The sequence below is a fragment of the Amblyomma maculatum genome, chromosome 1, assembly GCF_055883805.1.
Source record: "Amblyomma maculatum isolate TAMU_Amacu chromosome 1, ASM5588380v1, whole genome shotgun sequence".
Taxonomy (NCBI): domain Eukaryota; kingdom Metazoa; phylum Arthropoda; class Arachnida; order Ixodida; family Ixodidae; genus Amblyomma; species Amblyomma maculatum.
Window position 1 is genome coordinate 380,220,422 of NC_139344.1, and position 18,134 is coordinate 380,238,555.

An 18,134-nucleotide genomic window follows, 5' to 3' on the forward strand; every position below is an offset into this window, starting at 1 on the left:
CGTTCCAGTGCTGTACGAAGCCAACAAGAAAGCCTGGATAACACAGCAGATTTCCGAAGATTACATTCCGAAGCTGGACAAAAAGTTTGAGTGCCAAGAGCGCCAAGTTCTAATGCTGGTGGACATCTGCGCCGCACATGGCCACATCAAGAATCTGAAAGCCATGCAGCTGGTTCTTGCCGCCGAACACGATGTCGCTGCCACAGCCCATGGACCCAGGCATTATCCGGACACTCAAGCACCTCTATTGGTCACGCGTACTTAGTCACATGGTGTTATGCGTGGAAAGCAGCAAAACCTACAGTCGACTTGTCTGCACTGATCATGTTTTCCGATGCATGGAAGGCGGTGACCGAGGAGAGACTGTGAAACTGCTTCCGCCATGCTGATTTCGTGATCAGAGATGAAGTGTCGTCATCTGATGATAGCGCCAGTGAATCCCATCAGTCGTCTTTATCTGCTGACCTCATCGAGCACTTGCGCACTGCAGGAGCCGTTCCCATGGAAGTGATGCTGGAGCAGTTTGCTAACGCTGATAGCGAGATCGGCTCTGAACTCCGACAGTAAGGAGCCAGAAGCTGTGCTGCCAAATAGCAGTGAACTAACCCAAGCTCTGATGGAGCTTTCGGCTGTGTACAGAGAGAACGTTAGCTTTGCCAACGTGCAAGCCGATTTACTTGTAAGGCACGTAGCGTCCCTCAGAGGCATATTGACGTTTTCAAGCCGCTTGCTAAATAAAGTGACTGTCTTCGTGAATTCGTTTTTTCGGACTGCCCAATTTTCTGGACGCTCGGCACCTTGAGGGTCCGAAAAATTGGTCGGAAACTGTATCCACATATCCTTGAAGCCCCGTCAACATTCTTCAATACTTCTAGCCTAGATAATGCAATTTTTGAGATGGCAACCAGAGGGGGCACAAAGAAGATGCTGCAAGACTTGCAAGCGAGATTGCGCTAACAACACAGTGTAATTGCTACACCGAAGTAAGTGCACAGATCTGAAGATCCGAAGACAATGCATAAGCACCACCATATTCTTAATATGCAGGAACGTAGGCCGACCCCCCCCCCCCCCATGCTTTTGTCGTCATAGATTACTTCTCTCTGCTCAATGTGGAAGAGGATATGCAGTTTATAGATGCCAATAAAGCTAAAAAGAGTGTAAGGTGAAAATAGTCCCCACAAACATATAGCTGCAGTGGCCGCACGCTGCTTCAACACGCCCTATGTCTCTAACCACAGCAAGTGAAAAAAACTGCGAGGGCACGCACACTGGTATTGAACTCATGGAACTGGCGGCCAGCTGATAATAGTTTGCCTTGCATTTCCACACTAAGTTACAACTGATGAGCGGCTTCTCCAGCATTCATACTGAAATTGCAGCTGTAATGCATCCATCCACAGTCGCGCAATCCGAAACTGCAATCTTTAATTTCAGTGTCGTTCTCACCACCAAAGCTTGTCATCCGCCCTTTGGTGCAAACGTGATGCAAAACAAGCAATGACTGCATTATTATTCCCACAATATATCTGCCTTCTGCTGTGTTGCAGTAAATGCTGACAGTAAATTAATATGTTCCCCAATGCTCAAAGTTTACTGAACACCTTCCCACAATAACTCAAGTCCATTGGGAACAGCTAGCATTCAAGTTTGGCACTACCTAGCAGCAGAGGTGTCACAAAATTGGCGCACATTGTTATCAAGCCAGCTTGGCGCGGAGGAGTGTCCGCTCCATCAGAGCTTGGGTTAGTTCACTGCTATTTGGCAGCACAGCTTCTGGCTCCTTACTGTCGGAGTTCAGAGCCGATCTCGCTATCAGCGTTAGCAAACTGCTCCAGCGTCACTTCCATGGGAACCACGCCTAATCAATGATGACACGCGGCTCGGCAGGAAGAAAAAGGGGACGCTCAAAAGAACAAAGTTAAATATGTGAGCGCTGGCCCTGGCATGTTGTAACAGACATGTGCGGCATGCCCTATTTATTGAAGTCGAGTCACTTGTGCGAGTCAGCCAGTGTATGAGTTAGTGTTGCGGCGCGCCAGTCTGCACTACTACGGGGTTCACCCGCTGCTCGTCAAGCCCACAGATCTGCAAGGAAGCGGCGCTAGTCTTACATGGCGGCCACATTGTTACTCTCCAGACGTTGGTCTGCAACAGTGGCAGTGAACCATTTTGTGTTTTTGTTTGTTTGACTCTCTCGTGTATTGTTCAGTGTTGTAAAGCCTCCGTGTTACTGAATGCCTGTTTAGTTGCATGCTTAGCATTGCCTTCCTGTGAACCTCTAGTCTGTGTATTTCAAGTGTTAGTGTGAATTTCTCTGTATCGTCTCTTGCTGTGTATAAAGTTTGTGCTACTTGTTAATTCTGACCCCGCCCCTTTCTACGGCTTGGACTGGCGAAAGCTGGGTGCCAAACGCCCCGCCCCCCTCACTACAGGTAGCTGACTTCCGGCTGAGCTTGCCACGCAAGTTGAGGGCATCTCCTTTGAGACCGGAACAGGTACCCCCACTCACTCTAAGGATGTTTGGGAGTGTGCGCACCATTACTGGCGCATAGTTAGCAACTTCATATTTATTAACGGGTGACAAGAGGTTGATCTCCGAACTTCCTTTTGCATAAACTACTATCATTCAGAGTTGCATCCCCTGGCAACAAGACAACTATAAATGCAAATAAATAAACCATGGCTTTCTAGTGAGCATCCAGAAGGACACCAGGATCAAATATGCCAGCGTGCTTAAAAGAGCATGGGCAACTTACCGCCTGTGCCTCCTAGGGTCGGGACTTCTGCGGTGATGAGGAGGAGGGGAGTGCCTCCCGTGGTGCGGGGACCTCCGCCTGCGTGGGCTGCGTGACCGCCTCTGGGGAGAGCGTGACCTGCAGCCAAGTGCATCAAACTGCAAGTGAGCTACACGGTGCCACAGTGAGCTACAGAGCACATCCGTACCCTGCACTTAGCGTAATAAACCACAGTGCATACCTGCCAGCCTAGTAAAAAAAAAAAAATTGGGATTTTACGAGATGCACAGCAGTGGTCGTACAATCGGAGAGTGCAGTCAAAATTCTGGAGTCTCCCATGTGAATCGGAAGGACTAGCAGATATGACAGTGGAACCCCTATTACCAGACTTTGGGGTACTATGGGAAGCTGTCGTATAATGAAAAAAAAATCCGATAACGTTGGCAGCGGTGACCACCCCTGTATTGGCAAACTTTATAACCGAGTGAACTGCGGCTGGTGTGAAGGACATCTGGATAGGACAGACTCAAGCACGTGGCCAATAACCTAATCCGCGTTTCACTACAGGGCCTTTTCAGAAGTGAACGCCATACCTGCGACGCCGCTCCTTAGGTGGCGAAAGGCGCTGCTTGCGCGGTGGACTCTCGGCTCTGTGCTTCTCGACGGGCTCCTTTTGCACTTCCACAGGTGGTGAAGCGGGCCTGAGGAAAATCGAATGTGACGACCATGTATAATGACCTAAGGCACACAAGCATTCCATTTCCCGCCATTAGATTTTTTACACGTTTATAAATTGTGACACAATGTAGTACGACAAATTGCAGGAGTCTGCAGGAAATCTTGAACACCTGCTTGCATGCAGTTTACATGGGACGAGTTAATTTGTTTGGCTTGACATGCTCTTCATTCTTGACAATCCCGATGCCACCTGATCCCTGGGCCCTAAAAAAAACATTATTAAAATTCAAGTTAAACCTAATGTGTCCCGACAATGCAACACCTGGTAGCGCATGAAATTGAAGGCACAGCACAGGAATTGAAGTCTTCAATTTTCAATGCAAGGGCATTTAAATTGCTAGGTAATGATTTCTTATCATGACACCAAGAAACTGCCCCAGGAGCGTTTCACAGCCCTTTAGTCCTTAATGACTCAGTGATGGCTTCGTTTTGAGGCAGAGACGAAAATCCTTTGCCTTCAGAACTTTCAGCCAAGTCTGCACACTGCCTGTAGGTGGCATCAGCACAGGAGCAGGAAATTCACTTGGGCAGGTGACGGCAGTGGCAGGTAGGCCAGTATAACAGCAGCTAGGATGAGATGCTCTTTGGTCCCCGTACCAGCAGGCGTTTTTAAACAGCAGGGGCAAGTTTACCAGCGCCTCTTCGTTTGTTACATAGTGGAGTGGTGTGGAGTTGTTCATTTTATGCTCGATGCATTGCGCTCGACTGTATAGACTGTTTTGCTCGATGGCAGTGTGTTTGGAATGGCTACTTCTGCCCTTTCACAAATATTTCAAAAAGGAGCAGGTCAATTTTATTGGATCTTTTCATTTCTGCGTTCTTGCAAGGTTTCACTCAGAAACATTTATGCGTATGTTGCCTTTCTGGCTATTTTCGCTGTCTGCAGCTTCCGTTCCAACGCTACAGCGATTTTGGCAATGAGGTTAGTTGCACATAATACATGAATAAAACAATAGAACACAGAAATGAGAGTGCTCAAGTAAAACTGTAACCTCTATGCAAAACTACTTGGCTTTGCATTTGAGGTGGAGTCTGTTCATCCACTAAGTGCAAGATTAAAACTTTGCAGCAAGGTACTTAAGTTTTACTAGAGTAGTGATACGGAGCCGCCAGGAACAAGGCTAGGAAGACAGCGTTGGGACGACGGTGGAGTCGTGCATAATTTGCGGTGCGTGGCGATGGAGCCCATCGCACGGCAGAGCGGACTTTCGGGCGACGACCAGTTCGACGTGGACACTCCACAAGAAATCACTGCAACAAACGTGTTCCGCAACCCGCAAACAAGGCCATGCATAATTTGAGCACCTTATCCCCACTGCTGTTCCAACAGTTCAAAAGCAATCATGGTAATGATTAAATTCGGCAGGGATGAATAGGAAGAGCTAAGGAGCAATTGTATTCAACGTAAAAAAGACAGCAATATAATTACAGACGGCGCCAGTAACAAGCCCAGGACAATAGCATTCGGCGCAGAGAAACACCAATTTCAAAGCTTGCTGAGCCTAAGGCACTTTAAAAGAATGCAAGGCTGTTAGCAGACTCACTTTTCTCGGGGTTTGGGCTCCACAACTGGATCTTTCCTGGGCAGGGGCTCCAGATCGCGCTCGACGAACACCCTTGGTGGCTTCTCCTCGGCAGGCTTCACCTTTGGCTTTGTCTCGGCATGGTTTGTGCGCTCTTTCGGTTTCTCGGGCGTCCTGTCCCGAAAAGATGCGGCGGCGGCTTCTCTCGCCCTCTCGACCATCTTCTCACGCTCTCGTTCTTCAGCGCGCTTTGCACTGTCGTGCATCCTCTCTTGCTCTTCCTAACGGTGCCACGACAAAAGAAAAAGGGAAAAGTTTCCAATCTGAGTTCAAGGAACAACAGCCAAAAAGATAAATTACTAATAATTGAGCTCCAACCAATTCTATTATGTAAGCAAATGCCTGATTAAAGGGAAGGAGGGCTTACTATCTGAACGAGCACAAGCTCTGATGCACGGAAATATTTGTTCGAATTAACGCGTTTCGCACCACAGACTCCTATATATAATTACAGGGACCTTGCGTGCACGTCGAATCATCAGATTTTCCGAATTAATGGGGGTCGAATTAATGAGCTTTCATTGTACAATAAGAATGTACAGAACCGTGCCCCAAAGCGTCAGTCGGCTAAGTGACAGCCCGACAAACTGTTCATACTCTGAACTTCTGGCACATTTACGGGCGCAACTGTGTCTAGTGAAGGAACGTCTGTTTTCTCCAACCAAAGAAGCAGAGATGGGGCATCCAGTCAAGACACACTTGTGAACATGGGCGTTAGCCATGTTAAAACTTTTTATTTTGAATTGCTTTTGTTTCCAAGCTTGGACTCAAACCGAAGAATTGCATTTCATTGATGACACAACAAACTGTGTCCTGATTCTTAAAGAACAGTACATATAAACCTATAAACAGAGGAAAACAATGCCCAACAAAGCATAGTTTCTAGCATGCCCCACCTCTTATTACTAGATGGCTTCACGATTAAATTCCGGCAATTACGCACACACTTTCTAGCTGTGAAGCAATAGACTGCCCGGAATTTCGCATTCTTTTGCCACTTTTACACAGGCCCAAATTCGGGCCAATGCACCAAGTCGTACATTCCCGTGACAAACTTCACCTGGATAACGACACTAAATACAAGCTTGCTTGATCAGATTAATTTGCTTGAATAAAGGAAGTGCCCACACGCTGACAATATACAGTAGAATCTCGTTAAACGGAACTACCGCTTCAACGGAACAAACGCCTCGCGATTGGTTGGTTTTGTATTAAGCCAATGTAAAAAAAATCTTAATCAGAACTCAAATTTTGCGACCACCGCGTTAACAGAACCGAAAAACTCGAAACCGCAACTAGTTGGACAAGCGCAGTGCCATCGCGGTACGCATCAATGCTCCCCTCCTTCTCCTCCCCACGTCACCACTCCGGTTTCCGTCTCCGGCGGTTTCCGGTTTGCTCGTACACTGCCCTCCGCATCGCTCGCTCGCGTTCACGGCGGTTGTGTTCAGTTAGGCCTAAGCCCTAGAGCCCTAGAGCTTTTGTTCAGTCCGATGGCAGCGCAAAAACGACCGCACAATGCACTTGCGTTGGAAAGGAAGATGGAGGTCATCAACGACTTCGAGAGTGGTGGCTTCACGAAAACGGCGCTAGTGACGAAGTACGCCGTCCCCAAAAGCAGCCTAACAAAAATTCTTCAGGAATTCTTCAGGAATCCTTTTTCACTAACCAATAAGTGGTAATTCCCACTCTTTTGACATTTTTTTTTTTTAAATTTCAGTACTAGTACTACTGGAACTAAAATTCACTGCTTATTTTTCTCTAATAAAGTTTGTTCTCATAGTGTACCGTTCTCCTTATTACCTAGATTTCGCAAATTGAGATCCGCTGAGACTGCCAACTGCGCGCGCGCGCGTCAGCCGCGTAGGGTTCACGTGGAAGCGGATTGCACAATGCTGAACCTCTTCTCTCTTTAAACGAAACTCCTGATAAACGGAACATATTTTCCCGGTCCCTTGAGGTTCCGTTTATCGAGATTCTACTGTACCACCTACATGGTCACTTAGACAAGCGAAGCTTACGTGTCCCTCTAAAATATTCTACTTGTCCACCAATTAGCTCAATAGTGCCGAAGGTAACGCCAAACCTTGCAATGTCAACCCTCTCGGGGAGAGCTTGCAGCTCTCATCGCAAGAACTTACGCACTGGCTTGTGGACGGTGATTCTAGTACCATTCTGCTCTTTCTCCTCTGTTCAGCACAGTGAAAGTAACAGTTACAATATCGCAAACGCTAAAAAAGCAGAGACAAAAAAAGCAGACAGACACAGATTAAAAGGCTTTGCCTAATGTATACATAGGTTTGCATCATGTAATGTATAAAGCCAAAAGTGACTTTGGCAAACAAATTATTTGCCACCCTGGATCAGTCATTCATATGCCAAAAACTGGACTAAATTAACTACAACCAAGGTTCATGGTCGCTTTGAAAGTTCACCTTAACTGAGCGCCACTCTAAATGGCTCACTGCCGTTATCTGAGAATTTATCTTAACAGAGTTCATCTTAACGGGAGTCTACTAATTTAAGCAGTGAAGGTGCGAAAAAGGGTATACACGAGGCCTAACCCTCGCAGAAGCAGATAGGCTACGAGATGACGCAATGGACTTGAAGTTTAATTTAGACTATTTGCGTTTTTTTGTCAAGAAACACAGTACGTGGCGTTTGCAAAGCATCAAAACAAGGCTGACCAACCGGGATTCGATCCTGCAAATGCCATAGTCGCTAATCTGGAGCAGACAGCACACACTGTCACTAAAAAGCCAATTAAATATGAGTTACGATGGGCTACACCACCATGTCATAAAGCAAAACTATATGTGCATTCGTGTTTATGTATCAAACTCAAAGGGGTAACAAAACAGTTCAATGAATCGACAACTTAATACACAAGACATTCCAACAAATATAAACTTCTCTGCAACCCAAAGGCGCAGAATATGATGCATCCTCACTACTGGCGTGCGTCCTCCAGAAACGTGTTGCTCACGAGCGTTGCAGCAGCAAACCGCTCGTCACAACTGAGAACTGCTTTTCAAGAAAAACCGATGAAACAAATGACTAAATGCCCGAAACTATACAGGCTTGTTTCGGCAGGTTAAACTGAGAAGCTATGTTTACTTATCTCAGCAGAAAGGCACCGAACTGTAGAGCTGTGTAATCCCTAACTCCTCACAAGAGTTTCTTGACCTATGTGCAAGCACACTCTAGTTCTGTCAATTTCGCTAACCTAGAAATGTCAATTGACAAGTTACCACAAGCTGTCCAAAGCATCAATGTCATCATTAGAAAACTGATCGACCATGCATCCCAGTCGGCAAACTGTCGGCATAGAATGACGAGCCATTTGTAAAAGCAGTAGTTGCCATGAAGCATGAATACTGTGAACTCTGTGACCCGCTTCAGTTAAAGTCACGGTCATGAAACACACAAAGATCACTCTTTCCTCATGTCACAAAGTACACTGCCCTACTTGCGCCATGCAAACAGTCTAAGGAATGGGCTGGATTAGAGCGATGCGTCAAAATTCATAGATTTAGTCATTACCTTACAGTGAGATCACTCTTTCCTCATGTCACAGTCAAAGTATACTGCCCTACTTGTGCCACGCAAGTCTAAGGAATGGGCTGGATTAGAGCGATGCACCAAAATTCATAGATTTAGTCATTACCTTACAGTGGTACAGTACATGAAAATTATAGCATTTTCCTGAAAGTAGGAACACACTTGTCAAACCAGCGCAGCATTAAAACCGTCACCTCGACCAGTTTTAATTTTATCCAAACCAACTAAACATCAGAAGCAAATCTGGAAAACTGAACACACAGAAACGTAATTATGACTGCCACACATCGCTCAAAAATGTTTTTAGTCCAAATCTATGCAGGTCTAAAGGAATCTAATCAGTTTTCTTTGAAATGTGAAACGCCCACTTTTCAGGCATGTATACTGTACAAGTGTACAAAAACAGTCAAAACAACTGCAAAATTGTAAAATGTTTCAAAGAAGCAAAGAGAATTGAAAAACCATAGAATCACATTAAGAGATCAGCCAGAGCAAGCCTACCTGTCGCCTCCTGATCTCTGCCTTCTTCTCCTCGAGGATTTCTGCGGGAATACCCCCGACAGTCTCCTGGGCGCTAAGGAGTAGCCCCCACAAGTCACCCATAAAGTCACGGGCATTCTTGCCATTCAGGAAGCCTGTCAGGTTGATCTGCATCATCCGTGGGTCAGGGTGCTGGGGATAGAAGAAAGGACAGCGCCAAGATGGTCAGCACACCTTCTATAATGGCTTGGACGAACACTACTCTACCCAGAATTAGGAAGCCTAAGTTCAAGTACACCATGAACGCAATTACACTTCAAAATGCAAGGTTTAGATGCACGCAACAATGCGCTAAGGTGGGGAGGTTCCTCTGCTGACCAACCAGATGGCATAACAAATCTGGACTGTTCATGTTCATGGACAAGGGTGTCCAAAAAAGAGCCTAGCAAAAGGCTATATGCTATACTTGGGCATAGCTTTCGTTTCCTGGTACAAAAGTAAGAGGTTGGCATCGAAAGGACAAAATTCTGCGAGAACTACAGCATAAGCCAACCATGTACTAAGATCACAGTGTCCTTTACCACAGCTCCAGGATGTTTACAAGCAATCTTTAGCATGCGTCCTTTAAAAAGGAGATAAATTAATTTAAAAATTCACACCCCTCTTCCCATTTACTTCAGCCTATAAATCAATAAGTAGTCATACTTGCTTTATACACACTGGAAACACTAATGGCAGAAGAAGAGCAGCCTGAAAGTATAATTGAAGATTTTTCTCAGATATCTGATTTGAGCAAAACTGGATCGCTCATACTAAAACCAATATCAGATCACGCATATCAATGCACAACCTTTATAAAATTCGTATGTTAATGTGTTACAGCTGAACACGCAAAAATTCACTTTTTCCTCTTTTTTTTTTTTTACAGAAATGCACTGCAAGCAAGCAGGTGTATATCTCCACCTTTTACTGCACAATTCAAGGCTTTTTTATCCGAGAAACTTGAAAAAAAAGAAACGCAAATCTTTTGGCTGGCTGCAGTCAATGCTGAGCACGCGCGAACGAAAGAGCATGAGCTGCGCAGAATGACGCCAAGCAACACTGGGAAAGAGAACCATTACCACCTCATCAGACGAGCACCACCTGTGAAGGCCGGAAACAAGAGGCGCCCGTGGCCAATAGCAGACATAGCCTAAAAAGACTGAACAAAGGCTACGTAAGGGCAATGTTTTCTCTTGCCTCCCCCACCAGACAAGTACATACATGGGCACTTGGGGTCCAAAGGAATCTTAGTTTGGATGCAAGAGGTCCTTAGCTGTGAATGTGTTGGACTGAAAGATTCAACAGACCCCATTAGTTTGCCTCTGTTCCAAGCACTGAAAGATTCAACAGACCCCATTAGTTTGCCTCTGTTCCAAGCATCAGCTGCCTAGACTGGCCTGGACACAATACACCTACACTCTACAGTAAAATTATCGATACAATATTTCCATACAGTTTAGCTTCTTGCCAACTCATCGTAGCACGAGCAAAAAAGTGTGAGATTCCTGCCCTGTCACAAGGAATGCTGGATAGTTAGACCGTCGTAATAATAGCAATAAGCACTGCATTTAACGCTGGGTTCAGATACATTATGAATGTTATCTTAATACCATTAAATCATGCTTTGTAACAACGTGCACAAAATAAGCTACATGTAATAGTGTTCAAATCCAATAAAGAGTGGCCGCAAGTAGACATGCACGATAACAGCTTATCACCCACCTTGTCTGCCTCTAGCTGGTTAAAGACAAACTCGACAACAACTTCATCCTCCATCCCAAGGAATTCCGTTATCCTTTTGGTGATCCATGGCTTGATGGTGTCCAGGTTCACTTTGGTCATGTCAACCTACATGACAATATTGATTACGTTAATCATCGCTTGGCTTCAGTAAGCGTCTCAAGTATAATTGGCGGGAAATAGTCCAGCAACCTACCCGCTTGGTGAGGACATCGTGAAATCTCAGCTGCTTCAAAAGCTTCTTCTGTTTGTCAGTGAAGCGGTTATCTTGTTCGGCGCTAGTACCCTGTAAACAAAGCAGTTACGTGCTGCAGAACCCAGATATTTGCAAAACCGGAAACAGCGGTTATGCAGCGGCGATACGCGCACTGCGAAGCCGTACCTAACGGCGCACCACATGTGCGTCGGTACAATTACCACACCAAAAAGCAAACCCTTCCTGTTATTTGTTATCGGTTCGCAAGAATCAGACTTGCGAACCGGACTTACTGCGGTACTCGGACAGCGTTCGTCAGCTCAAGCACTTCGCAGCCCTCAATGTATCAAGCATACTGACATAATCGATCTTATATGCGGGTACACTCGCACCAAAACTTTAGGCATGATAAATAACGGCACCGATAAGGCAGCAAACAAATTTCCTGGCACGTCGACGACACAACTCAGTGCCTCAGTTGTTAGGCCTAGTGACTTCGGTGCACACACTGGAACTGCTAAGCAACACTACTCGCGACACTTCACATCTAAGAATAATCTTAACGATACTACCTTTAAGAACATTTCTTGACCGTGTGATCAGGGGAAACTGTTGGTGAAAGTGGAAAGACTTACGCGAAAAAAACCGGCATCGGTCATTGTTTTCAGTCACGACGACGGGTACAGCGCATAGTTGGCCGACGGCGTGAGAAGTCGGCCGCACCAAGTAGCAAATCAATCCGAAGATAGAAAGCAGGAACCGAAACTTCTGATTCAAGTCCGGCAGAATACAGCATTTTATTTGAGGAATATTTTTATAATATGCATAAGTTTTCCAAGACAATTCACAATTTATCCACGCGCCGGCTTCATTGTTTCGTGATTACATAAGGTTTAAAGGGGTAGGGACACCAAATTTTTGTGCTGTATTTTTGTATTGTGTATATACCTGACTGACTGAAAAAAACTTTATTGCAGGAGGAAGCTTGAGGTGACCGGGGCCACCATTGACCTTGGCTCGGGCTCGGTGGACCAGGGCCTTTCGCCACGTCGGAGCAGCCGAGCAAGGCTGCCTCCCAGTCCGCCCGGGTGGAGCTGGGGTTTTGGTTTGGGGGCGTGGTTCGGCATGCCCACACCATATATGTGGAAGATGTCCGAAGACCTCCGCACAGCAGCGTTTTGGTGTAAAACGGAGGAGTACGCGTTACTCCACCTTTGTGAGGCCCTTACAAGGCTTGTGATAAGTTGCATGGCCGAATTGGTATAACTCAGTGAAGATATACTAAACCAATTTATGAATACGGCTCGGAAGAATTAGCACACGCGTTTTTACCGAGTGCATTTGCACAAGTTCGCACAAAGACGGCAGATCGAAATATGTGGCTTTTTAAAAATGAGACGTGCTGTAGCAGCGCCATTATTACTTGTATTTCTCATTTTTGAAATAAAAAGTTTAGAAATGATTAAAATAACTTGACATTGCGAGTGTCACTGGCACTAAAATGAGGCACTCGTGTGCAGTGACTTTACGGTGGGGAACTGACTGAAACACTTTATTGGGCAGAGATGAGTGAGGGGAATGTGTAGGTGGGGTCCTTAGTCCCGCGGGACTCCAGCGGCTGCCGCTGCTTTCCGCGCGCGTGTCACGAGGGGGGCCGTTGGGCCTCTAGTCCAGAGCTGGATAGGGCAACCTCCCACCTCTCAACAGTTGGCACTGCATTTGGTCATCAGGTGGATTGTATGGGCAGGTTCACACCATGTGGTGCAGGCTTGCCTTTAAAAAAAAAAAAAGAAAAAAAAGGCAAGCCTGCAATATTTACATTTGGGGTCGCAGAACTCGGGCTATAAATGATCGAATATTTAAGGGAATCAACCCCACAAGGTGGAGTCGCTTTCATGTAAGTCGCTCCCATGTAAGCGCTGCGCGATATGCTGTTTCCGGAAACGCCGGAACATGATATGCCCCGCCGGGGTGGTGCAGTGGTAAGTCGCCTCCATCGAAACGCAGCCGCCGAGGTCGGGTTCGAACCCGGGAACTCCGGACAGTGGTCGGGCTCGGCGGCTGCGTTTCGATGGAGGCAAAACGAAGTGGCGTCCGTGTGCTGTGCGATGTCAGCGCACGTTAAAGATCCCCAGGTTATGGTGGCTACCCAGGTGGTCGAAATTACTCCTAGCCCTCCACTACGGCTCCTCTTTCTCTCTTTCCACTTTCATTCCCACCTTCCTCCCTTCCTTTACGGCGCGGTTCGGGTGTCCACAGAGCAAGTGTGACAGTTACTGCGCCTTTCCCTTCCTGTGAACCAATTTAACTTTAACTCCACTACGGCTTCCCTTTCTCTCTTTACACTTTCACTCCCACCTTCATCCCTTCCTTTACGGCGCGGTTCAGGTGTCCACAGAGTAAGTGTAACAGATACTGCGCCTTTCCCTTCCTGTGGACCAATTATATATATATATATATATATATATATATATATATATATATATATATATATATATATATATATATAAGCAGATCAATCAAGGGGAAATGAGGGTGCTCGTTAAATTACATGAAGGAAAGAAGCCAACAGTCGGCGAGGCCAAGGAAAGCGTTGCCTTCCAGTTCCGTAATGGCACCACCCGCGGTTCCGGTTCCGGCGTTTCAACCAATCAGATGGCTCGAGGTCACGTGAAATAGTGACTTTTCGATATAACGATGCAAACTCAGAATACATGACCCTATATATAGGGTCATGTTTTTTACAACACACACAGTGTTCGTGTTTTGCCGAACTGCTGACATGTTATGCGGCAACGTTATTTGGCTCACTTCTTGGCAATTGATGCAAAGTTAAAATAATTTCATACCAATGTTGCTCAAATATGTTGCTACTGATACTCTCTAATTTATTACCTGCCGATTAAAAAAAGTGACACGCACTACATTTATGCAACTTGTGGAGCAGACATCTGAAACTATATGGCTTTGGGAACGGTGTGTTTATATGGTTTCTGTTCCCAAACTGTATGGTTTGGGAACAGAAAACCCGGCTTTGTGTTGAAATTAATACAGCTTTCATTACATCAGTAGTATTTTACACTCATTGCAGGATCAGAACAAAAGAACGTTGGGGGAAATCTGCCGGCTTATCTTTATCGGCTTCTCTCTAATTACGTAATTCTCCAAGCGATGCTCACATTTCTCGTGAAAAAATCGACGTCATAATTCGAAAATGCGTCAAACGCGCACTAGGCCTCCCTGTCTCCACATCAACAGAGAAGCTGGAGAAAATGGGGATTCATAATACATGGCAAGAGCTCACTGAAGCTGTCAGAATCTCTCAACTGGAAAGACTAAGTCAGACCGAGACAGGCAGAATCATCCTAGACTGGGTCGGACTCCAGTCAGACAGAGGCCCACAGACGAAAACATCTATCCCACCCAACATAAGGGAACACATACTGGTACCACCTTTACCTCGAAACATGCACCCAGACTACAACAAAGAACGCAGAGAACACAGAGCCAAAGCCATCGCTAAAAGAATGAAACGCAAAGCAGTCGATGAAGTTGCTTATGTAGACGCATCATGCGGACGACACGGAGCAGCTGTCTCGGCAGTAGTAAATGAAGAAGGCGCACCTAAAATTGCGGCCTCAACACGCACCCGTGACATTAGTACAGCTGAAGAGGTCGCAATAGCGCTCGCATGCACTGGTACACAGGCCAAAAGTATAATCAGCGACAGCAAAACGGCTGTCTAGAATTTTGCAAAAGGACGGATCTCAGAGGAGGCCAAAAAGATTCTTCTCACAAATCCCATTACTAGAACCATATCCATCATATGAATACCAGCACACGAGTCTGTCCCTGGCAACGAAGCTGCGCACCTGCTGGCCCGAGATCTCTACCACCGGGCAGCGGTAGAACAGCCCGAATGCAAGGGAGTTCAAGATTGCGCTATCACATACGATGAGATCACAGAATCTTACAAATTAGATCGAAAAGTATACCCTCCCCCAGATCGGTCTCTCACTAACAATGAAGCACGCATCTGGAGGCGATTACAAGCCGATAACTACATCTGCCCTGTTTGGGTTTTCTTAACACAGACCGGGGAGGAAGCAGATTCTAAATGTAAAAATTGCGGACAAAAAGGCACGCTAGATCATATAATACGACAATGCGCCGATTCCCCAGGCGCCGGCATTAACATTGATAGTAGAGAAGCCTGGGAGGTTTGGCTGCGGAGCGGAGATACCACCGTTCAGCGGCACGCGACCCGCCTGGCGGCTGAGGCCGTGAAGAGTGCTTGTAACCTCACCTGACCTCAGCCTGCGGGGCCCTCCTGACCCGCTCCCCGGCCTGCGTGCCGGGGGCGGGAGATGAAGGGCTCCTTTTCGGTGGAAATAAAGTTTTCATTCATTCATTCGGGTTCAGCTTGCATATTTGTTTGATATAACAGCGGATATCCCATGAGGACAATACTAAACACTGCAAACAAAAGGCCAGAAGTCGCGAGTTTTGCAATGAAATACACGGCAGGCAGGACGAGCAGTCCGACTTCCGGTGGCTTTACTCGGGCTCACCTTGAAAAGCGGGAATGCGGCATATATTCATTTGCAGTGCCTTTTCTACAGCAAAAGTTTATGGCGGCCGCTTGCTGCGCGGAATGGCGTGTGTTAAAAAATCACGCGGCTCGATCCCACAGAGGGCGCCAAAACGTGGTCTCGGAATTCTGGGCGTCGAAGCTTCTTCACGAAAATGCATTGATCAAAACGAAGAGGCGTTCGTGTGTTGTGCAATGTCAGCGCCTAGCTGTAAGATCGACGGCGGCGTTGGTGTATCGGGGCACCCTAAAGATCCCCAGGTGGTCGAAATTACTCTGCAGCACTCATCTGCGGCTCCTCTTTCTCTATTTCCACCTTCACTTCCATCTTCCTCCCTTCCATTACGGCGCGGTTCAAATGTCCACACAAACAAGTGTGACAGATACGGCACCTTCCCTTTCTGTGTACGAATTATTATTGCGAAAGCAATACTATACTTGCACTTTCAAGCATTTGCCGTACCGTGGCGGTGCCACCATTGACCTTTCGCGTGACCTCTGTGTGACGTCACGCCGAATAGTGGCAGTGGCGACCATCTCGCGCTGTCTGCGAGTAGTGGCGGTGCCACCACCGGCGGCCTAACTCCCGCGCTGTCCGCCAGGAGCGCAACAGGTGTTGTGACGTCACGTCGAAGAGCTGGGCGACTATCTGGTGGTGAAAACGTTTATTGAATCTTGAACCTTATTGATTGTTTTGATGGGTCGGCTCGATATCGCGTAGGGTGGCCGGGAGCTTGTGGCTCTCAGAGCCCAGCCCACCAGCTCCTTTTGTGCAGCTGGGTCCGAGCTGGACACCGCGATCTCCCATCGCTCTGTCTGTTAGCTGCAAATTGCGGGGTGGCTAGAGCTCAGAGCACATGCAGAGGATGTGATGAAAGTCTGCTTTGGGTGCCCCGCAGAGTGGGCATATAGGGGAGAAAAGGCCGGGGTGGATATGGGCAAGGTGTGCTGGAGATAGGAAGGTACGGATCTAGAGCTGGCGCCAGGTCACCTGCTCGAGTTTAGATATAGCTGATTGGCGTGGGGGCGGATACTGGAGTCGTTGCTCCCTGTAGTGGAGAGTAATTTTGTTATAGGTAGCCAGGCGTTCGCGTGCACTGCCTGGGTCTGTAGCTGGCCCTGCTCGGTTGACGTGCGCTCGAACTAGTTGAGCTGTGTTGTGGGCAGCTTCATTCCCAGGGTTGCCCGCATGAGCAGGTACCCATAGGAGTTCAACTGATCTGGTCAGGGGTTGAATAGAATTGAGAATTTTGAAAGCAGGCGTGTGAATCCTGCCTCGTGCGAAATTGCGGATTGCTGTTTTTGAGTCACTAAAGATTAGTGTGGCAGTGGTTGAGGAGATTGCCAGTGCAATTGCAGCTTCTTCTGCCTCTGACGAGGATGCAGCTTTAACCGAACCAGAAATTATAGGGTGAAGTGTGTTGGAAACCACGCTCAAGGCATAGGCTTGATGAGTAGCATATTCTGCAGCGTCCACATAGACTGCACTGGTATCAGCATGGTATTGTTTGTGCAGCGCCGCGGCTCTAGCTTCTCGCCAGGTGATGGACCGGGTGGACGTTTTTCGGGAGTGGATGGATTGTTAAAAGAGATTGAATTTCTCTCGGGGTTGAATGCATGGGTTTGAGGAAGCTCATAGGGTTGAGGCCTAGGGACGAGAAAATATGCCTCCCTGTTGTGGTGGATGATAGGCGTTCAACTTGTGCTGTGCGAGTGGCTTCGCTAAGCTCATCTAGGATATTGTGAACCCTTAGAAGGAGCAGGCGGGCATTCTTCGTGTGTCTGGGTAGATTTAGGGCTGCTTTATAGGCTTGCCTGATTAGTGAATTTACGTTTTCTTTTTCCACCATGGAAAGAAACAAATATGGAAGAGAGTACACTACTCGACTCACCGCGAATGCTTGTATAAGACGGCGGAGGTCGTGCTCCCGCATTCCCCGGTGACGGTTCGCAATTCGTGTAATCAGTCTCATGGTCTGGTGGACTGTGTTTCTGAGCCTCGTAATAGTGGCAGTATTCTTGCCGTTGTTCTGAATAATGATGGCCAGTATATGCACCTTATCAACCTCGGGGACTTTTTGGTCATCAATGTTGACTCTGATATTAGGCGGTGGACCCATGTCTGTGCGGCGCCTTGAAGGGTGCAAGAGCAACAGTTCTGATTTACTCGGTGAGCAGTTGAGGCCCACCGCCGCGGCATGCGCCGCGACGATGTCCTCCCCAGCCTGGAGGGTTTCCTCCATTTGACCGACATTACCCGTTGATGTCCAAAGAGTAATGTCATCCGCGTAGAATGAATGGGAGAGATGAGGGATAACTGTCAGGGCTTTTGCCATTGGAATGAGCGTAATATTGAAAAGAAATGGAGAGAGGACTGAACCTTGAGGTGTACCTCTGCTACCTAGTTGTAAGGTTGGTGACGATAGTGAACCTAATGTTAGTTCTGCCGTTCGGTTGCGAAGGAA

At 47.0% G+C, this 18,134-nt stretch overlaps 1 protein-coding gene across 6 annotated transcripts in view; it reads right to left on the reverse strand.

Annotated features, from left to right (window-relative positions):
• The window catches only part of Srrm1 (Serine-arginine repetitive matrix 1), a 49,330-nt gene extending 37,507 nt beyond the window's left edge, over positions 1 to 11,823 (reverse strand). For 3 of the 6 annotated variants that reach the window (XM_084592906.1, XM_084592919.1, XM_084592916.1), the window contains exons 1-7: positions 11,714 to 11,823; positions 11,079 to 11,168; positions 10,865 to 10,990; positions 9,122 to 9,292; positions 5,021 to 5,280; positions 3,332 to 3,439; positions 2,760 to 2,876 (exon numbers count right to left, since the gene is read on the reverse strand). In XM_084592906.1, coding sequence (XP_084449032.1) covers positions 2,760 to 2,876; positions 3,332 to 3,439; positions 5,021 to 5,280; positions 9,122 to 9,292; positions 10,865 to 10,990; positions 11,079 to 11,168; positions 11,714 to 11,737 — 896 coding nt within the window. In that variant the 5' untranslated portion in view covers positions 11,738 to 11,823. Of the gene's footprint in view, positions 1 to 2,759; positions 2,877 to 3,331; positions 3,440 to 5,020; positions 5,281 to 9,121; positions 9,293 to 10,363; positions 10,463 to 10,507; positions 10,821 to 10,864; positions 10,991 to 11,078; positions 11,169 to 11,650 lie in introns of those variants that run through there. The other 3 variants (XM_084592911.1, XM_084592926.1, XM_084592932.1) reach the window with 3 other exon arrangements.
• Between the last annotated feature and the right edge of the window lie 6,311 nt (positions 11,824 to 18,134).